The sequence below is a fragment of the Dipodomys merriami genome, unplaced genomic scaffold (genome assembly GCF_024711535.1).
Source record: "Dipodomys merriami isolate MVZ:Mamm:240054 unplaced genomic scaffold, mDipMer1.0.p SCAF_10, whole genome shotgun sequence".
Lineage (NCBI taxonomy): Eukaryota > Metazoa > Chordata > Mammalia > Rodentia > Heteromyidae > Dipodomys > Dipodomys merriami.
The window spans coordinates 20987614-21009324 of record NW_027202271.1 but is presented as its reverse complement, the minus strand read 5'-3'; the positions used below and the strand labels follow the sequence as shown (position 1 = coordinate 21009324).

General features: G+C 48.9%; 2 protein-coding genes and 2 non-coding genes across 6 annotated transcripts in view; all 4 read left to right on the top strand.

Moving 5' to 3' along the window:
- Positions 1-438: 438 nt before the first annotated feature.
- On the top strand, positions 439-8550 carry Atp5f1b (ATP synthase F1 subunit beta). Its single transcript, XM_070043387.1, has 10 exons — positions 439-596; positions 1080-1262; positions 1481-1655; positions 2201-2322; positions 2540-2724; positions 3258-3416; positions 3511-3633; positions 4752-4964; positions 5259-5460; positions 8280-8550. Exons 1-10 carry the CDS (start codon positions 470-472, stop codon positions 8378-8380), a joined length of 1590 nt encoding a protein of 529 aa, XP_069899488.1. The 5' UTR covers positions 439-469; the 3' UTR covers positions 8381-8550.
- On the top strand, positions 1316-1390 carry LOC138806691 (small nucleolar RNA SNORD59). Its single transcript, XR_011365964.1, has one exon. It is a non-coding gene; the product is annotated as a small nucleolar RNA SNORD59 (small nucleolar RNA).
- On the top strand, positions 2401-2472 carry LOC138806682 (small nucleolar RNA SNORD59). The gene has a single exon (XR_011365958.1). It is a non-coding gene; the product is annotated as a small nucleolar RNA SNORD59 (small nucleolar RNA).
- Positions 8551-11639: 3089 nt separating the features above from the next.
- The window catches only part of Baz2a (bromodomain adjacent to zinc finger domain 2A), a 43700-nt gene continuing 33628 nt past the window's right edge, over positions 11640-21711 (top strand). Inside the window, exons 1-2 of one of the 3 annotated variants that reach the window (XM_070043384.1) lie at positions 11640-11810; positions 16371-16509. The gene's annotated coding sequence lies outside the window, so the exon portion shown is untranslated. Of the gene's footprint in view, positions 11811-16370; positions 16510-17024; positions 17150-21540; positions 21559-21711 lie in introns of those variants that run through there. The other 2 variants (XM_070043385.1, XM_070043386.1) reach the window with 2 other exon arrangements.

Below are 21711 nucleotides of genomic sequence, written 5' to 3'. Positions count from 1 at the left end.
CGTTTGAGAAGGTCCCTGACTTCTTCAGGGTCACCCTCAGTGTGGCCTCAAATCGCCATCATTTCGATAACCCCGCCTCCGTGGCTGTCAACCAACGCAGAACATCTGAGGAGCGAGCCCAAGGACGGGCAAAGACAGGCCACGTGCTCTCTTCTCACTCCCAACAGGAACTTAGCCCTTTTCCAAGACGTACTTCCGCCAAAAACTCTAACTGACATTCCTATGGCCCAATTACGTTTCGAGGCTCGGAAGGTGGCACTTCCAATGAAAAAAGAAGTTTTAGATTAGCACCAGTTTAGGCCAATGGCAAAGAAGATGAGAAATTTTTAACCTATAGAAGCAGTGCTAAGAATGATGAGCATCCAAATTGCCCAATGGTTGTGCATACAGCAGAATAGGTCTCGTCCCAACTGCAGCCTAGCCGCCGGCAGGGACAGCAGCCGCGCTCAGTCTCCACCCGGACTCCGCCATGTTGAGTCTTGTGGGTCGTGTGGCCGCTGCGTCGGCCTCCGGGGCTTTTCGGGGACTCAGCCCTTCAGCTTCGTTACCCCAAGCACAGTTTTTGCTGAGGACTGCCCCAGCAGCGGTCCAGCCCGGTAAGCGTATTCTTCTAGCAGCCTGGGTCGTTACCGTCTTCCCTATGACCTTGAGGTGGGGGGCCTGTTGTAGTTGGGGCCTAAAGAATCCGCGGTGCCAAAAGGATGCTTAGGGGCAGTGAACTGCCCTCTATTGGCGGGATAACAAGAACAGGTCACTCGTTGGAGTTTTATTCGACGAGTGCCGTTCGAATTTTGAGAGTGGAGCTCAGTATGACGGAAAAGTGGTAAGCAGGTGCCTTGACCTTCTCGTGGAAAGGCTGTCCCGAACTCAATAATAACGGACTTTGTGTATGAGGACGGGAAGGCTAATTCAGGCGCGTGGTCTATTGCTGAGTGGCTCTTCTGGACACGCCTTTCGTTCAAAGGGAAAATGGCTGCGCTTGGGCTGAATTTGTTTCTCTTGGTGGGGGAAAGTCGGATATCCGCTGACCTCTAGTCGTCCTGACTCTAGTTCTGTTCAATTTCTTTTTTGTCCGTTAGCCAGAGACTATGCAGCGCAAACGTCTCCGTCGCCTAAGGCTGGCGCAGCCACTGGACGAATCGTGGCGGTCATCGGTGCAGTAGTGGACGTCCAGTTTGATGAGGGATTACCACCTATTCTAAATGCCCTGGAAGTGCAAGGCAGGGACACCAGGCTAGTTTTGGAAGTGGCCCAGCATTTGGGTAAGTAGAATTTTTAGGAGTAGTGAAGACTTTGATTAGCTGAAGGCTATACTCCTTCTATGATGATTTTCTCAAAGTGACTTTCGTTCTTCTGAATTTGCTGAAGCCACAATTAGTTCCTGAGAAGGAGCCTATAAATACTTAGTGCCAGCCACCTTTAAATATTACAATACCAGCTTGCCCAGACATCTAATCTTGCAATGCCTTTTATCTAACAGGGGAAAGTACAGTAAGAACCATTGCTATGGACGGTACTGAAGGCTTAGTTAGAGGCCAGAAAGTATTGGATTCTGGTGCACCAATCAAAATTCCAGTTGGTCCAGAAACGTTGGGCAGAATCATGAATGTCATTGGAGAACCCATTGATGAGAGAGGTCCTATCAAAACCAAACAGTAAGTACCTCTTGCTCATTTGTGCACAGAGGAACTGGTTTTTTTCTTGCAGTTTTATACACTTAAGTGGCAAGAAGAATTTTCCTACAGAAAATACTTGGTGCTGATTCATTCAATTAAAATCACACATTGCATTTTTTTTTCCCTAAAGCAAAGATACAGATTTGTAATTATTATTATTATTGTTATTGTAATTATTGCTACTTAGGAACCCATTTGGTTATATAAAGCTTGGGTTTATTGCTTAAGTTGAAGATTTTCTAAAACTGGGAAGGTCTTTTGTTTTCCTATTGGTATGTGAAAGGATGTCTTTAGCTAGGTAATAGAAAAGCTTTGTGACAGTTGAAGTTGTCAGGAAATGGGATTGTTGGCTTCTGAGATAATTAAGTCTTTTATTGCTGAAAATTAAGTTAGATGCTAGAGGACAACTTATCTAAAAAGGATTAGATAGAAGCATTGATAAGTACATTTAATTAGTTAAGACTATTAATTGCTTTCAGCTAGGCTAACAGATGCAGCTCCTCTTACTTCCTTTACTTTTACAGATTTGCTGCTATTCATGCTGAGGCTCCTGAGTTTGTGGAGATGAGTGTTGAGCAGGAAATTCTGGTGACTGGTATCAAGGTTGTGGATCTGTTGGCTCCCTATGCCAAGGGTGGCAAAATTGGTATGCTAGTGATGGGTACATGTTTTCCAAAACTAATATGGGGGGAAATCATGCCATGTCATGAGTGGGTGTTGATATCCTTCACTGATGAGTAGCTTCTGACTTTCGTTCTTCTGAGTTTGCTGAAGCCAGATGCCATTCCTGAGAAGAGAAAAGATGGAAAAGAAGTTGATTCAGTTTGAGACTACAGAGCTCTTAAAGATTTAACTTCCCCTAGGGCTTTTTGGTGGTGCTGGAGTTGGCAAGACAGTACTGATCATGGAGTTAATCAACAACGTTGCCAAAGCCCATGGTGGTTACTCTGTGTTTGCTGGTGTTGGTGAGAGGACCCGTGAGGGCAATGACTTATACCATGAAATGATTGAATCTGGCGTTATCAATTTAAAAGAAGCTACCTCCAAGGTGAGTTGCTGAAGTGGATGATGCCACTTCACATAGTACTGACATATACTACTGTGCCAGCCAAAGCCATTTATTTTCCTGTTAATGTACCAGGACCTATAAATACTGTTAAATACCTGTTAAATACTGTCCCATCCCATAACTTCTAATATAACAAGTACATTTTTTTCCCCCTCTCATGTGGAATTACTTTTCTACACCTGTCTTTTTGGTAAATAGTCCTGTCATTTGAAAGCTAGCTTGAGGGAGGAGATTGGAGGTGTTTCATGTAACTCAACTAACCTTATTCTGTGCCTTTTACTTACAGAATTAGTTCCTTCCTACGTAAGGAATTTTGTCTTAAAAATATGAAATTATCATTAGGTTTTTGAATTGCATGCACATTGAGTAGGGAAGAGAAACTTGCAAGCAAAATATACTTACACATGGAGAGAACCTGTGGTAGTTTCTCTAATTGGGGATTTTGTTTAGGGATTTGGAGACTGGCTTCTGTTTTCCTCTGCTAGGTTTTCTGATTTGTGTGATTACTACAGGTAGCCTTGGTGTATGGTCAGATGAATGAACCACCTGGTGCTCGTGCCCGTGTAGCTCTGACTGGACTGACAGTGGCTGAATACTTCAGAGACCAAGAAGGTCAAGATGTACTGCTTTTTATCGACAACATCTTTCGCTTCACCCAAGCTGGCTCAGAGGTACAAGGGAAACCTTGAGAAGATCTTTGGTTCATGGGGTCTTTGTGTGGAGTTGTGTATACTAGACACTTAAGATCTTTGTTCTTTTTTTTAGGTGTCTGCCTTATTGGGCAGAATCCCTTCTGCTGTAGGCTATCAACCTACCCTAGCCACTGACATGGGTACTATGCAGGAAAGAATTACCACCACCAAAAAGGGATCTATCACTTCTGTACAGGTAAGAAAAATTTTAAGTGAATAAAGGTTTAATTTGTATAAAGGCAAGTTGAGAGGTATAAAAATGCATTTCTTACATCTCAAAAATAACCTGTAAAACACTTTGTTCACATGTCGAAGACTATGAAAGGTTAAAAAATACTCTAATTGACAGTGTAAATGTAGATCACAAAGGTGGTAATGAGTGTGAGCCAAGTCTGCAGCTGTGTGGAAATTGACCAGTAAGTATTTACTGTGTTAAAGTAACAAATTTCAAGTATATATAAATAGTATACATAGCAAAGTTATATAAAAATGTGTCTAAATTGCCAGGACCTTGTGCATTAAGCATATTTTTTATCATTGGAGTTACACCTTCAGCCCTCATGATTCATTTTAATTAACTACTGTGGTGTAGTATAGGGATGTTTTTAAATTAAAAGCAAAAGTTTTTGCTGGTCCTGGGGCTTGAACTTGGGACCTGGGTACTGTCCCTGAACTTTGTTCAAATCTAGCTCTTGAGCCACAGCTCCACTTCTGGGTTGTTTTTGGTGTTTAATTGGAGTCTCTCAGAATTTGCTGTCCAGGCTGACTTGAAACTTGGATCATCAGATCTTAGCCTCCTGAGTAGCTAGTATTACAGACATGATGAACTGGTGCCCACCTATTGCTTTTATCTTTGAAAGCTGGTTTCATTGGAGCTAAATGTAGGATGAAAAGAATGACAATGAGTGGGCATGGTGGTTCGGGCTGATAATCCCAGCACCAGGGAGGCCAAGGCACGGAGGATCTGTTGTATTAAGGCCAGGTTGGGTTACATTTTTTGTCTCTTCCCCTAGAATTGAATGCCAATATCTTTCTGCTATGTCTTAGAGAAAAGAGATAATCTGTAAGTTCACTTAATATATGAGCAGCTCTTTTAGATAGACTTTACCCCCATAGGGTACATGCCTGTGATCCTCTTAGTATTTGGGAGGTTGAGGCAAGAGAATTGCCAGTTTGAGGCCAGCCTAGTTTACATAGTGAGAGTTTGTCTCAATAAAAGGGTGTGACATGATGGAGAGCTCAGAAAAGGGAATGGCTTTAAATAGAATTAACTTTGGCTTACAGTGTTTTTCATGGGTTCTTGACTTACCCTAGGCTATCTATGTGCCTGCTGATGACTTAACTGACCCTGCTCCTGCCACTACCTTTGCCCATTTGGATGCCACCACTGTACTTTCCCGTGCTATTGCTGAGCTGGGCATCTATCCAGCTGTGGATCCTTTGGATTCGACTTCCCGTATCATGGATCCCAACATTGTTGGCAGTGAGCATTATGATGTTGCCCGTGGCGTGCAAAAGATCCTGCAGGTGTGTATATTGCTTTGGGGGTCAATAGTCAAAAGATCATAAGTAATTTGAGAACCATATTAGGACTAGATCTTTCCTAATTGTGATTTGATTTGCTTTGGAACAAGGAAATACTACAGTAGTAGTTGGTGCTTGAGGCTTATTTTAACTCTTAGGATTCTGTCTTGAGTTTTTAATTAGCATACATTTATTACACAGGGGGAAGAATTTCATTGTGACATTTGTACTTGGTTTTAAGAGTCTAAATTAAATGAATGTGAATACTCAGGCCCTTTTATTCTTGCTTTTCCATAGGATTACAAATCCCTCCAGGATATTATTGCCATCCTGGGTATGGATGAACTTTCTGAAGAAGATAAGTTGACTGTGTCCCGTGCAAGGAAAATACAGCGTTTCTTGTCTCAGCCATTCCAGGTTGCTGAGGTCTTTACTGGACACATGGGAAAGCTGGTACCCTTGAAGGAGACCATCAAAGGATTCCAGCAAATTTTGGCAGGTAAGATTTTGGGTATAAAGCTGAAGGTAAAATGATAAACTGAAATCCTGAATGCTTGATGTTCTCATTCCAGTGATCATCAAATTATATATATCATAGTGGTTTTGTTTTTAATTTAAAAAAGCTTATTTTCCACCAATGTATTTGATAATTTAGAGTGCCTTTTATTTGATTCTCTGCTTCTTTTCTTGTGGCAGTTCCTGGGCTTGAACCCAGGGACTCTTGATCTTGCTTGGTTTTTTTTTTTTTGGTTTTTTTGGGGGGTCCGGTTGTGGGGCCTGAACTCTGGGCCTGGGCACTGTCCCTCAGCTCTAGAGCTCAAGGCTAGCGCTCTACCACCTGAGCCACAGTGCCACTTCCAGCTTCTATCTTTTTGCTTATGTGGTGCTGAGGAATTGAACCCAGGGCCTCAGGCATGCAAGGCAGGCGCTCTACCACTGAGCCAACTTCCCAGCCCTCTTGCTTGTTTTTTTTACTCAAGGTTGGTACTCTACCACTTGAGCTACACCTCCATATCTGCCTTTTTACTGGATAATTGGAGATAGTTGCAGACTAGGCTTTCTGCATGGACTGTCTTTGAACCCCGGTCCTGAGAGTTTAGATTGTAAGTGTGATCCACTAGCACCTGGCCTGGCTGCTAGGTCTCTTTGCCTGTGTATGCTTATGCCTGTCCTGGGGCTTAGACTTAGGTCTCTGAGCTTTTTTGCTCAAGGCTAGCAGTCTACCACTTGAGACACAGCTCTACTTTCTGCTTTTTGGTGATTAGTTGGAGGCAAGAATTTTACTTTCAGGCTGGGAATGTAGCTTACTGGTAGAGTGCTTGCCTTATATGCATGAAACCCTGGGTTCGATTCTTCCGCAGAAATAGCCCAAAGTAGGGCTGGGAAGTTGGCTCAGTGGTAGAAGCGCTTGCCTTGCAAGCCTGAGGCCCTGGGTTCGATTCCTCAGCACCACATAAGCAAAAGGAAAAAAGCCGGAAGTGGTGCTGTGGCTCAAGTGGTAGAGCGCTAGCCTTGAGCTGAAGAGCTGAGGGACAGCGCCCAGGCCCAGAGTTCGGGCCCCACGACTGGACCCAAAAAAAAAAAAAAAAAAGAAATAGCCCAAAGTGGTGCTGTGGCTCAAGTGGTACCCTTGAGCAAAAGAAGCTCAGGAACAGTGCTCAGGCCTTTCAAGCACCAGGACTGGCAAAAAAAAAAAAGTGGCGCAGTGGCTCAAGCGGTAGAACGCTTGCCTTGATCTGAAGAGCGCAGGGACAGCGCCCAAGCCCAGAGTTCAAGCCCCACGACCGACCAAAAAAAAAAAAATCTTACTTTCCTCCCCAGGCTGGCTTGGAACTTCAACTCAGATCAAGACTAGCTGCAGGTACAACCTTAAAGGAAAAATGTTATACAAATGAAATTGGGACTGGGAATGTGGCTTAGTGGTAGAATGCTTGCCTAGCATGCATGAAGCTCTGGGTTTGATTCCTCAGAACCACATAAACCGGAAGTGACGCTATGGCTCAAGTGGTAGAGTGCTAGCCTTGAGATAAACAAGCTCAAGAACAGTGCCTAGGCCCTGAGTTCAAGCCCCAATACTGGCAAACAAAACAAGCTGGGTGCTGGTGGCTCACACCTGTAATCCTAGCTACTCAGGAGGCTGAGATCTGAGGATCACGGTTCAAAGCCAGCCCGGGCAGGAAAGTCCGTGAGACTTTTTTTTTTTTTTTGGTCCGGTCGTGGGGCCTGAACTCTGGGCCTGGGCGCTGTCCCTCAGCTCTTCAGCTCCAGGCTAGCGCTCTACCACTTGAGCCACAGAGCCACTTTCAGCTTTTTTCTTTTTTCTTTTTTTTTTTTCCCAGTCATGAGGCCTGAACTCTGGGCCTGGGTGCTGTCCCTCAGCTCTTCAGCTCAAGGCTAACACTCTACCACTAGAGCCAAGCACCACTTCCAGCTTTTTCTGCTTATGTGGTGCTGAGGAATCAAACCCAGGGCCTCATGCATGCAAGGCAAGCACTCTACCACTGAGCCACCTTCCCAGCTCCCCGGCTTTTTTCTTTTTGCTTATGTGGAACTGGGGAACTGGGCCTCAGGCATGCAAGGCAAGCGCTCTACCACTGAGCCACCTTCCCAGCCCGTCCGTGAGACTCTTACAATAAACCATTAAAAAACTGGAAGTGGTGCTGTGGCTCAAGTGGTGGAGTGCTTACCTTGCGCTGAAGAGCGCAGGGACAGCGCCCAAGACCCACGACTAACCAAAAAAAAACAAAACAAATTGGGAACACACTAAGTTTAAACCCAGTATCACATAGCCATGGTAGCAAGATTTTAAATCCAAGTTACATTATCTTAACCCATGTTTTTGTTTTTTTTTGTCTGTCCTGGGACTTGAACTCAATAGCTTGAGTGCTGTCCCCAAGCTCTTTTGCTGAAGGCTAGCACTCTACCACTGAGCCACCACTTCCAGTTTTCTGGTGGTTAATTGGAGATGAGTATCTATCTCATAGACTTTCCTGCCAGGCAGGCTTTGAACTGCAATCCTCTTATCTTAGCCTCCTGAGTAGGTAGGATCATAGGTAAGAATCACCCAACACCCAGCTAGCATGCTTTCTATTTCTCTTTTGGGGGTAGGGGGGGCTGAACTCTGGGCCTGGGCACTTGTCCCTCAGCTCTTTAGCTCAAGGCAAGCGCTCTACCACTGAGCCACTTTCCCAGTCCTCCCCAGCATGTTTTCTTAATCGATTGTACACCATGTTTTTCAAATCTGACTGTAAAAGAAGTACACTACAAAAGGTTAATATTCCTCCATTTCTTACTAATCGGATTTATTTTCTTTTATAGGTGAATATGACCATCTTCCAGAACAGGCCTTTTATATGGTGGGACCTATTGAAGAAGCTGTGGCAAAAGCTGATAAGCTGGCTGAAGAGCATGCATCGTGAGGGGTCCTCTTGACAAACTAAGCACTCATCCTCATCCTGTACCTTTCCTTGTCCTCCGGTTCTAAAATTTACAGTTTTCTGTGAAAGCCAGATAAGACCCTTGATTGAAGACATGTTCTGTCTCAAGAGTATTTAAGGTTTCCAATAAAATGTATACCCCTCAGAATGTATCTCTTTCTTGGTTCTGACTACATTTACTTTTTTTTTTTAGAGGGTATGTAGACAATATAAGGGTTTGAACTCAGGACCTCACACCTTTTAGGGAAGTGATCTACTGAGCCATGTCAACAGCCCTTTTTTTGCACTGATTTTTTTTTTTTTTAAAGTAGATAGGATCTCTTTTTGCCCCAGTGTATGCTTGTACTTTGTTCCTATTTTATACTAACTACTATAGTCCTGCAATATGCTTGGCTGGCTCCAACTATGATTCTGATCTCAGCTCCCTGAGTAAATACAATTACTATGAGAGCCACCATCCTGGTGCTGGTGGCTCATGCCTGTAATCCTAGCTACTCAGGAGGCTGAGATCTGAGAATCATGGTTCAGAGCCAGCCTGGGCAGGAAAGTCCATGAGACTCTTATCTCCAATAAGCCACTCAGAAAACCAGAAGTGGCACTGTGGCTCTAGTGGTAGAGTGCTAGCCTTGAGCTGAAGAGCTGAGGGACAGCACCCAAGTTCAGGGTTCAAGCCCCACAACCGACAAAAAAAAAAATAGCCACCATGCCTATCACTGAAATTTTTGACAAGTTGGCCTCAAAGATTCATTCAGCTTTAGCATAAAAAAGGCTATGTATGTTTGGAATGGGGATTATTTTGGATTTATGAACTGCATTTTAGAGTTACCTGTGCACAACTAGATCTGAGCTTTGGCCCACTTGTGAAGTGGCATTTGTTCAAAACACTTTTTCTGCTTTAAACATTTTATATAGCACATTTGTGCTTGGTAAAAAAGCAAAGTTTTTTTTAGTAAGGCGTAATGGGGAAATGATTTTAAATTTGTTTTTTCCTGTCGGTCATGGGACTTGAACTCAGGGCCTGGGCGCTGTCCCTCAGCTCTTCAGCTCAAGGCTAGTACTCTACCTACCACTTGAGCCACAGTGCCACTTCGGCTTTTTCTGTGTATGTGGTGCTGAGGAATGGAACCCAGGGCCTCAAGCATGTAAGGCAAGCACTCTACCACTAACCTACCTTCCCAGCCCTAATTGTTTTTAAGGAATAACATCTGGCTGCCGGTGGCTCACTCCTGTAATCCTAGCTACTCAGGAGGCTGAGATCAGGATTATAGTTCAAAGCCAGCCTACCCAGGGAAGTCCATGAGACTTGTCTCCAGTTAACCAGTAGTGGAGCACTAACGAGCAAAAGAGCTTAAGAGAGCACCCAAGCCCTACAACCCACAAGAAAAAACTGATTACTACTGATTATATCATGACTGGATTTCCCCCCCCCCCCCCCCATTTGAGTCAAGGACTCAGACTGAACTGATCCTCATTTCCTTTCCTCTGAATTCTGAATGCTGAGATTACATACCTGTGACACCAGAGCTGGCACTGGCCTTCATTTCTTCAGAAACTTTCATGCAGTTTTCTGAGGTTTGAACTCAGACCCTGGATGCTGTCTTTTTTTTTTTTTTATTAAGAGCTATTTAGCAAAGCAATTTGTGAATATAATGCATCTTGGTCAGTGTCACCCTTTCATCATTCTTCCAACCCATCCCTTCACTCATTTTTCTTGTATATACATTGAATTTTTTATTGCATTCTCCCCTCAGCTTTTTTGCTCAAGGCTAGCAACTCTATCACTTGTGTCACCGCTATACTGGCTTTTTGGTGCTTAATTGGAGATAAGTCTCAGAGACTACTGACTGGCTGGCTTCAAACTGATCCTCACTCAGATCTCAGCCTTCTGAGTAGGATTACAGGTGTGAGCTGTGCAGAAAATTTACCGTCTTTTTTTTTTTTTTTTGGTCGGTTATGGGCCTGAACTCGGCCTGGGCACTGTCCCTCAGCTCTTTAGCCCAAGGCTAGCACTCTTACCACTTGGGTCACAGCTCCACTTCCAGCTTTTTTCTGCTTATGTGGTGCTCCAGGGCCTCATGCATGCAAGACAAGCACTCGACCACTGAGCCACCTTCCCAGCCCCTGCTTCCTGACATTTTGAGCAAGCTGAAACTTGCATGTTTGTGATTGCTTCAGTCTCTGTGGGGTAAAAATTCAGGAGGCATAGCTGAGCTCTGCAAAGATCTCATAAGTTTGGAAAGGGGCTTAGTAAACTGCTAAAGGGAAATAGCAATTTTCAGCGTTACTGCTAGGGCTGCTGACCAAATGCAATTAGATAAATTCTCCTTTTGGCCCAATAAATTGCAGATTGCAAGGTCAGACTTGGTTCCCTGTAATTGTTCTTGGGGCCCACACCTATCCTAGTGCCCTCTCGCGGCAGCCTTGGAGATTGAGAAAACTGATCTCACCATTTTGAATCTATAAAGGCTATTTGCTGAGAGGCGATTGTCTCATCTAATGACTGTTTACAAACCAGCTGGGGCTTTTGTCCTGAAGCCGAGCCTGTATCTATAAGCCCCGCCCTCCAAGGCTTTCGATTTAGTAGAAGCTGGGCGGGGGACAGGTTGAGCTCCCAATTCAGGGGCCCCTAGGGCCAGAAGGTTGAGGAGGGGCCCAGGGAGACCCGCCTGGGGCAGAGTTGGGGCCTCCGAGCTTCCTCCCCACTTGCGGTGACGTCCAAGGCAGCAGTTCCTCCGGTGCCACCATCTGGACAGAAGGTGGAGCCCCTGAGCTGCATGTGCCTGGTAGTTTGCTCCCAGAAAAGCCTGGATTGGGGGAAATGTTACTGGGCGGGGGCTGAGGGGGGGGAAACACTTCTTCCAGGCTCTGACTTGCTCGTGGGTATGCTAGCGAAGGCTCCAGTGTACCGGTCAGCTTTTTCCTTTCCCCCAGTAACCAGATGAGGACCCAGCAACTGAGGTACCAAAGGTCATTTGCATCCCCTTCTACATTGGTGTTCTTCAGTATTTATCGACCACCTTCTCCATCTCACTAGCTACAATTATTTGCTTCTCCTTTTACTGTCCTCTTCTACCGTGCTACCGAAGAGTCAACATAGTTCTAACCTTCCTCCATATTTCTCCCAGTCTGCCCTGTCCTGGGTCTCCTCCCTCTCTCCACCCAGAGAAAGCCCCGCCCTTCCCTCCCTCCTCTTTCCTCCCTCCTCCCTCCCTACCAGTCTGTCACACAGGGACATCACCCTACAGCAGTTCAGGCTGTGAGGTTCGCAGGAAGCATATATTGGCTGTTGGATTCTTGCTAGTTCTCAGTTCACAGTTTTGGAGGATCTAACACAAGCCTTCACATTGAAGGGAGCCCAAGGACAGTGAGCAGCCAAGTGGTCCCAACCTGGAGCTCTTCAAGCCTGACATGGGTGAGTTTGGGGCCAGCCCCCAGGGAAGGCCTGAGGGATGCCTAGCTCCCTCCCAGGCTGACTCAGCAGGGGTGGGGCTTAACCTTTGCTCTTTTAGGGGTGAAAGAGAGGAAATGGGACCACGGGGAAGGGGGGGGGCCTGAAGATCGACACCAGCCGACCTTGACGTACTCCAGCTCTATTGAAGCCCCTGAGGCTGTGCCTTAGGCCTGGGTTTCCGCTCCCTGTTCGGTGAAATTAAGCTGATCCTGGTAATATTTTGTAGTACTCTTTGCGAGCCCTTTTGTTGTTGTTTTCGGTCGTGTTAGAGGTGCTTCCCCCCCTCCCCCGATTTCACTCAGGCCTTTTAAGTCCCTATCAGCTCTCCTCCCCCACCCTGACCCTCTACCAGGTGGGCTGCACTTGAGCAGCTGCTTCCTGTTCCTCCAGAGGTTGCTACCAGGGTGGTGGTGGTGGTGGTTGGGGCAAAGCCGAACTATGAATCAAGCCAGTTCCCACGGTCCCACAATCCCAACCTCACGAGGGCTCCATGGATGGCTGCCACACTAGTCACGGAGGACACTGAGTGAGAGGTAGGGCTGAGGTTGAGAGGACAGGAAGGTTTTGCCCTTGTGGCTTCCCTGATCCTAGAGGCTCCGCAGCTGTATGGATGGGGCCCAAGAGGGGGTGAAGCAGGGGAAGCTGTTCACCGAGCAGGGCGCTGTGCGTGACCTCCAGCATGCCCGGCCTTGAGTTCTCACCCCTGCTCCCCTAAGGCCTCCGGGAAATCCTTGTGACTCCCCACGGTCCGCCTTCTTTGTAAGTCTCTGATGATGCCTGGGGAGCCTTGGCACATCTCTCCCAAGTAGTCCAGCTCGGACCCACCACCATCTCTTCTCCCTCCACTCCCCGCCCCCGCCCCCGCCCCACTACGCCGCAGAAGTTTCGGTCTCTTCCTGGGATCTGTTCTCTCTTCCTCCATCTGGGATCCTTCCTGGTCTGGCCCCTAGGAGACGCCACCCGCCCTCCCCTCCCCCAGCGGATCCTTTACGACCGCCCTCCCCGTGCGCTCCCGTCCTCACCCGAGGAGCTCCGGCCCCTCCTCCTCCGCCTCCGCCGCCGCCGCCGCCGCCGGCCCCAGGCCGCGGGGAGGAGGCGCTGCCGCCGCCCGGCTCGGCCACCTGCGCCGCCGCCAGTGCTCGCGGCCCGGCCCTGCTCCAGGTGAGGCCTGGACCCCACCTCCGGGGCTGGCGGATCCCCCGGTGCCAACCCCGGGACTCAGGACCGGACCCTCCCTCTCCCCGTGGGAGCGGCTCTCCCCACACACGCCCCTCACCCCCGTTCTTGAATGGCCCGTTTCTCCCCTGTCCTCTGCGACCGGAATGCTGGGTCTCCCCACGCCGCTCCGCCATCGGCTCCCGGGGTCCCCCTCCTATGCTGGGCCCAGGATCTCCCCTCCCCCGCCAGGAAAAAGAAAAAGAAAAAACATCTCCCGCGGTCTAGGTTTTGCCGCCTCCTCTCTGGAACTCGCGCTTTCCCACGCCATTCTAACCCCGATGGGAGGGCGGATAACCGCCACCCCAACAACTCTCCTTGCTTGTAGGAAGGGCGGGGAGGAGGGGGAGACAACTTAGGCCACAGTTACTATCCAGCCTGGCTTCACTCAGCCCTTCAAGTCCAGCCAAATCCCACCTAAAAGCTTTTCCGCGGCCCTCTTCCCTACCCACGTCTCGATGTTTGGGGTCCGACCTCCGCACCGCCCACCGAGCCTAGGTGGGAAGGGCTCTCTCCTTGGGCTTGGGGTTGGCTGTTCTAGCCTAGGAACGCCCCTCCCCCAGAGCCCCCGGAGGTGGGGGCCAGTTCGCAGCGGGAACCTTGTGGTCCTGACCTCTAGCGGCTGTTAGCGGGGCAGAATGGACTGAGGCTGAGTCTCCGAGGGAATTGGGGTGCTAGGTAAGGCAAGGAAGCCCCACTTTCTCCATTTTCGGATGCCAAGGGAACTCCCAGCCCCTAGGAAATAGGGGCTCACCGCAGAGACGCCCATTGAAAAGCTGGGGAATCCGAGGGGCACAGGCCGACTTGGAGGGAAGAGAGGGACAATCCAGCCTCTCCAAAATATAAGGGTGACAAAAACTAGATTGGCTTCAACCTAAGAGGGAGGGCAAATCGATTGGAATGGTTTACAAGGCCGAGAGCCATTTCTACTAGACCCTATTAATAGTACGAGCTGTCTCATGAGCCTGAGGAAGGAAGGTAGTTTTGTTGTTCTGCCAGTCCTGGGGCTTGAACTCAGGGCCTGGGCTCTGTCCCTGAGCCTTTTTGTGCTCAAGACTAGGGCTCTAACACTTCTGGCTTTCTTGAGTCATTTATTGGAGACTCTAGATCCTCAGATCTCAGCCTCCTGAGTAGCTAGGATTACAGGTGTGAGCCACCAGCACCCTGCTAGGAAGGTGTTGTGTGTGTGGTGTACAATTAGCCCTACCTTCATTGGGAAATACACCTTACCCCAAGTCCAGCTGCACCCATAGCACCTGCTTTCATTCCTTCCCCCACCTCCAGAATTAGGAGAGTGGTTGTCAGGATTTGTTTCAGACTCTTCTGAGTCACCATCTAGGGGTCCTGGAGGGCATTGGGGGAAATCAGCAATGGTACTGGGGTTGGATGGCAGAAGTGTCTGGAAGGGGAGAGGGAATATGCAGGCCTACTTCTCTCACCCAGCCATCTGGTTCTCCAGTGGAGCCAGGCACTATGGCAGCTGACCCGAGTCAGGAAGGTGCATCATAAAGGTGGGGAAGGTGAGGAAGGTAGAGCAGGTGCTAATTTCTCATTCTCAGGCCTGACTTGAGGGAAGTTTTGGTCTAATCCTTAAAGGCTCTTCTCACAAGTTACTGATACTATGATCAGTTCTTCTGGTGCTTTCTTAAAGAGAGGTGAGTGGATGGATGTATTGGTCACATCTGATGGGATTGAGGAATGTTTGGGCACATATAGGGTCAGTCTGCCCTCTGTAGCCTGGGTAGGGTGAGAAGGGCAACTAACTGCTATCAGGGGGATGACATTTGTGGGGCATATCGGCAGCAAGCCTCAGCCTTCAGGGAGCTAGGAGGATCCCCATAAAGCCAGGACTCATTCAGGGATGTAGGTGGTTGTCTTTTTGTACCAAATAGGAAAAGTAGATCCTGTCCCATTTTTCTAACCCCAAGTGGTCCTGTCCTACTCTACCCCACCGCTCCTGGCAGAGATACCTAGAGGTTACCCTGGAGACTAGGCCTGGGGCTCGGAAGGGGTGGGGACAGTCAGTGGGGCACAGGAGTAACCGGCTCTTCCGGAGCCCTGTGGAGCCAGCGGTGGGTGTGTGTGGGTGTGTGGTGGTGGAGCGAAGGGGCGTGGCTACAGCCCGTCTGACTGGCGCAGGCTCCACCCCCCTCCCGCCTGCCTAGTCTCCGACTGGCTAGCTTAGCGACTGGGGCGGATGTAGAAGATTCTCTCCTTGTCCTGGAAGAGGGAAGACAGAGGAAAAGGGATACCAGCTCTCCTTCCCACCTGCTTCCTCACCCCCACCGCCCTTCAGGTGCCAGTACAACCTACCTTTATTTTTTATTTTGGAATTAAAGAGGCATTTCTCAGCAGAAGTTGGCTGGCCTCTCCATCCAACGTGGGCTCAATTTACTCAAGGACTAGCAGGCTACTGTGGAGCTAGTTGTCAAGTGTCTTTTATTCTCCCTCCCTCCCTGCAAGGTGACCTATAAATCTGTGGGACTATAAATCTGTCGGACATGGAGAAGAGAAGGACTTTAGTTGTCTTCTCCTTCCCTTGGTAATCTACTTATCTCAGAAGGAGAGAAACCCTCCTTAGCCTCTGCAGGCCCTCTCACTCTGTAAGGCATTCCTTCTTATCCTCTAAAGTATTTATGGGTGGAGTTCCCCCCTCCCCCCCAGTCAGAAAAAAGCCCACTCATCTGTGGAGTTAGGATATCCAATCTAGACCAGTCGATTAGGCCCCACCTTGCCTTGTCCACACTCCGTTTCTGGCAACCCCCGAAAGACCAAAGTTATTTGGTGGCACTCCTCAACCTGCCAGTTGTATCATCTCTTCCAAAATGCTCAGCCTGAGCTTTTTACACGGTTTGGGCAGTTTTTTTGTTTTTTTTTTAAATAGAAATCCATTGGACTGAATTGAATGGGAGTTATCTTGAAATGAATCCTGTGAAGTGAGAGTTGTAAAGAAAGGAAACTTAAAAAGCTGGTTTCCTTTCTAGTTGTATATTTTATCCACTGTTTGACCTTGAAGAAGTCAGTGAACCTCTCTGGGCCTTCTCCATCTGATAAATGAGAGATTGAACTACTACTTATATAAGCTCTAACATCATGTTTCCCACTCTGGGGTCTACAGTGTTTTAGGAGAAGACAGCCAATTCCTCTAATGGGTTTTATTATGTTCCTGTTCCCAGATTCCACACAGCTATGTAATCCTGTCAGAAAAAAAAAAGTATTAGAACTGAAAAGTAGGTAGACATTTCTGGCTTCTCTATTTGTTGGTGAGTTTTCTGCTTATCCTCTCTGCCCTCTGACCCTGTTTAGACTAGAATCGAGTTGTCTGGACCCAGAGCCTAGCCTCCAATCCCTATGCTCAGGAATCTTTCCAACGCCCAAGGCCCTGCAGATGTCGTCAGGAAAGTGGTGATCTAGGCAGGCCCAGGCTGCCCGGACAGGACAGAAGGTAAGTAGGTGGCAGGCTCTTGCCTCTGTCACCCTTTTGCCAGGACTAAATAACGCCCTAACCTTTTCACTTCCATTTTTCCACTGCCTCGCCCGGGAAATAAAACTGCCCCTGAGACTATATTCCAGGCGCCAGCCCCAGAAAGCGGCCCATGCCTTTGGGTCTATAAATGTGGCCTCGTCTCTTGGGTTAACCTTGGGATTGTGGCACGCCTTTCCGGAAAGTTCGGCTCTTGTGAAGCCTGCCTGCAGCCCGCCGGGAGGTTCGGCTGCCGAGGGAGCTGCCCTCGGGGCGGCCGGCTGGCTGACCCCAGCGGCGCTAGGACCCAGATTCGGGCCTGGCAGCCGGGCGGCGGGGCGCTAGGACCCTGTGGCGGAGGCCGGGGAGGGCGGCTCTCCTCCGGCCGCAGCTTCCCCGCCCCCTCCGGCACCGACTCTCTCCTCCCCCGCCGGCCATGTTGGCTCCGCTCGGGCCCCGCGGTTGAGCCGCGTCCCCCTCCCCCCTCCCGCACCCCCAAACCCCCTTCCCCGGCCGGCGTCTCCTCCCCTCCCGGCGCCCGGAGCGCGGCCATGTGAACCGCCCGCCCCCCGGCGGGGAGACGAGCCCCGAGCCCGGCCTGACGCCGCCGCCGCCGCCTCAGGTTTGTGGGGGGCCGTGGCCGGGTGCCTGAGGGAAGGGAGCCCCGTTTTCACGCCGGGCTTCCCCGTGGGGGAACGGGCTCGGGAGTGGCCCGGAGCCTCGCCGGGGGCGGAACGTGACGGGCGGGCTCTCCCCGCGCCGGGGTCCGGCGGCGCTGCCGACGACCCCGCTCCGGGCTCCGGGCGCGGGGCGGGAGCGGCGCGGAGGCTCCCGGCGGCGGCGACGCGTGCGGGGGACGCGGGTGGAATCCCGGGGGGAGGGTGCCCGCGTGCGAGGGCTGCCTTAAACTACCGGTTTGCGGGCAGCGGGGCGTGTGGGCTGCGGAGACCCGGGGTGCCCGGGGTCCGAGGCGTCTTCCCCCCCCCGGGGAGCGCGCAGGTTCTCCGGAGCCCCGAGGGCAGGTGAGGGCTTGGCTGGCAGCGGAGCGGCGCCCGGCGTGGGGCCCGCACGTCCCGGGAGAATCCCCCACTCCAGGGATGGAGGTGGACGGGCTGGGTGCGAGGCGTCCGGATTTGACCGGGCGGAGAGGAAGAATAAAGAGGGGATTCCTTTCCCAGGAAATCCTTTACCGTGGGGATCCCCGTTTCCGTGGCAAAAAAAAAAAAAAAAAAGAAAACACCAAAATCCCTTACATCAATCCCTTTCTTTCCCGCTGCTCCCAGTCTTCGGGGAAAGGCAGTGCCAGTATCGGGCATCCTTTGTAGGGCTTACTGGAGTGAGGGATTTGTATCCTTTGGGGGGCGTTGGGGGGGCATGGCTTCCACCTCCATCTGTACACAAACAGCCCCTCCCCCAGCCTCCCGCAGGAAGTGGCCGGGAAATGGCAGCTGTGCATTTGCTGCTGCGTCTCTTGTTGTTTTGAAATGTCCATTTTAATCTGATTTGGTTTCATTTTCTGAGGCCTGGGCAACCTTGGATCCTGCCAGACATGTGGCCTCAGAGACCTTTCATTAGACTTTTTAAAACTTCATTTATGTAGTAGTCAACTACAGTTGACTCACGGATCCTGATTCCATCCACCCACTCCCCCCCCCCCCCCCCCCCCGCAAAGGATCTCTGCCTTCCAGTCTGGATTTATTTTTCTTCTTGAGCTAGAGGTCATAGAGAAACAAATTCAGTGATCCACCAGCTGCATCAGTTAAGTACAAGTGATTTAGATGCTCTCAACATACAAGCTGCAAGAAAGACTTGGAATCTCTTGTGTCAGGAGAGTGGCTTCTTCAGATCCTGCTTTTGCTCTTAAGTATGACAGTTTGGATATTTCAGAGCATCTGAGCAAGTGAGTTTGTGAAGTGAGTAAGGGTAGATTCTCAAAGTGGAAGAAGAGAAGAGGAAATCTGCATAGCTTTTAGGATCTGTATGTGACAATTTTTTTTTGTTTTTGTTTTTGATTTTGGTTGGTTGTAGGGCTTGAGCTCAGGGCCCTGGCTCTGTCCCTGAGCTCTTCAGCTCCAAGGTTAGAGCTCTACCACTTTGAGCCATAGCTCCACTTCCGGCTTTTGAGTGGTTAATTGGATAAAAGTCTCATGGCCACTTTTCTGCCCTGTCTGACTTCGAACCACAAACCTCAGATCTCATCCTCTCAAGTAGCTAGGATTACAGGAATGAGCTGTAGGTGCCCAGCTTGACTAAGTATTTGTAAATCAGGGATTCAGAGTGGTAAGCTTGTTCCTGAGAGGTGATTCTAATTTAAGGAGAGTTTGTGGGAAGCCTGTTGTTGACTGAAGTTCCTGGAGGTTTATCATCTGCAGAACAAAGAGAATAAAAGAGTTCTTACCATCTGCCTCCCCCCATTTTTTTTGCCAGTCCTGGGGCTTGAACCCAGAGGGCCTAGGTGCTGTCCCTGAGCTTTTTGCTCAAGCCTTGCACTGTGCCACTGAACCAGAGCTCTGCTTCCAGCTTTTTTGGTGGCTATTTGGTGATAGTTTCACAGACTTGATTGCCTGGGTTGGCTTTGAACTGCAGTCCTCAAAATCTCAGATTTCTAAGTAGCTAGGATTACAGGTATGAGCCACAGGTGCCCAAATGATTTAATTCACTTTTTCTTTTCTTCTTTTTGATTGGTCCTGGGCTTGAACTCCGGGCCTGGGCACTGTGCCTAAGTTTTTTTTTTTTTTTTTTTTTTTTGGTTTGTTGTGGGATTTGAACTCTGGGTCTGGGCCTGGGCCACTGTCCCTCAGCTCTTCAGCTCAAGGCTAGCAGTCTACCACTTGAGCTTTAGTGCCACTTCTGGTTTTCTGGTGTTTATTGGAGATAGGAGTTTCACGGTCTTTCCTGCCAGGGCTGGCTTTGAACCACAATCCTCAGATCTCAGCCTCTTGAGTAGGTAGGATTACATGTGCGAGCCACCGGCGCCCCTAAGGTCTTTTTTGTTCAAGGTCAACACTCTACCACTTTGAGCCACAGCACCACTTCTGGTTTTCTGGTAGTTAACTAGAAATAGGATTCTCATAGACCTTCCTGCCTGGGCTGACTTTGAACTGCTCTCAGCCTCCTGAGTAGCTCTGAGCTTCTTGAGTAGCTAGGATTATAGGCACCAACCCTCAGTGCCCACCTATTTTACTTACTTCTTTGGTGCTGATCTTGAGGCTTGAACTCAGGCCCTGGGCAGGTTGCTAAGCTTTTGTGCTCAAGGGTAGTGCCCTGCCACTTCGGCCACAGCTTTTGGTGGTTAATTGGGGAAAAGAATCTTGTAGACTCTTACTTCTGCTGGTTAATTCATCAGACCAGGCTGACTTTAAACTGTAATCCTCAGATCTCAGCTTCCTGAGTAGCTAAGATTACAGGTGTGAGACACCAGCACCCAGCTCTTATTTTGCTTTTTTTTTTTTTTTTTTTTTTTTGTCAGTTGTGGGGCTTGAACTCTGGGCCTGGGCCCTCTCTGTCAGCTCTTCAGCTCAAGGCTAGCACTTGACCCACAGCAGCTTTTGTTTTTTTTTCTGGTGGTTTATTGGAGATAAGAGTCTCACGGACTTTCCTGCCCAGGCTGGCTTTGAACCTTGATCCTCAATATCTCAGCCTCCTGAGTAGCTAGGATTACAGCTGTGAGCCACTAGCTTGCAATTTCCTTTTTCTCTGCTTTGTTGGAGCTAGCTCAAATCTTGCTCAGCCTCTTGAGTTGGTACTGGCTTAAATCTTGCTCAGCCTCTTCAGTATCTAGGATTATAGGTATTAATGTTACCTGTCTTCCTTTTTTTTTTTTTTTTTTTAACTTTCCCTAAAAGAGTTTTTGGAGTATAAACCCATGGCTCATGCCCTTAATACTAGCTACTTCAGGAGGCTGAGATCTGAGGATCTTGTTTTTTCAAATCCAGCTGGAGCGAAAAAGTTCCTGAGCTTTTTCTCCAGTTAGTAGGCAGAAAGAGGCTGAGAAGGTGGCTCAGTGGTAGAGTGCTTGCCTTGCATGCAAGAGGCCTGAGTTCGATTCTTCAGAACCACATAAGCAGAAAAAGCCAGAAGTGGCGCTGTAGCTCAAGTGGTAGAGCGCTAGCCTTGAGCTGAAGGGCCCCATGACTGACTTTAAAAAGGGGGGGGGGCTGGGAAAGTGGCTCAGTGGTAGAGCGCTTGCCTTGCATGCTCGAGGCCCTGGGTTCGATTCCTCAGCACCACATAAGAAAAAAGAAAAAAGCCGGAAGTGGCGCTGTGGCTCAAGTGGTAGAGCGCTAGCCTTGAGCTGAAGGACTGAGGGACCGCGCCCAGGCCCAGAGTTCAGGCCCCACGACCGGCCCCCCCCCCCCAAAAAAAAAGGACAGAAAGCTGGAAATGGCCTGGTGCCAATGGCTCGCATCTGTTTTCACAGCTGTTCAGGAGGCCGAGATCTGAAGATCCAAGATTTGAACCCAGCCAGTGCAGGAAAAATCCATGGGATTCTTATCAGCACCGAGGTCCTGAGTTCAAACCCCAGCACTCTCCCACCCCCATATACATAGGAGCACAGCACTGGTGGCTTACACTTAGATCTCAGCCATCTCAGCATCCTAACTAGATAGGATTATAGGGATCATGGTTCAGAGTCAGCCTAGGTGGAAAAGAGAGACTCTTTATCTCCCCAAAACTACCCCAAAAAAGCCAGAAGTGGAGCTGTGGCTTAAGCTCTAGCCTTGAGCAAAAAACAACGAAAACCTCAGGGACAGTGCACAAGCCCTGAGTTTAAGCCTTAGGACTGGCACCACAAACAAACAAACAAACAAAAATAGAATTTTTGAGGTATAGAGACAATTATGTGGACTGACCTCAGCCCATCAGAAATCTAGAATGCCTTGAGAGGTTCATTTTTCAATCTTGGTGGTTCTGGAATCAGGTGTTGCCATGAGAGAAGCAGAGCCCATTAGGGCTACTGACTGTTTCTGGTGTTGGCTTTTCTTTTAAAGTACCAAACTGTCATCCTTTTACTACTAAAATAGTGTACAGGTTAGTCATTAGTGTGATATTTGAATTTGTGTTATGATCTGTTAAATGAAACAAATACTGCCAAAATTCATGTCTTAGAATGCAGAGTAAGTATACAACTTAAGATATTAACTGGGTAATTAATTATTCCTTCTTGTTTCTTTTTATTATTTA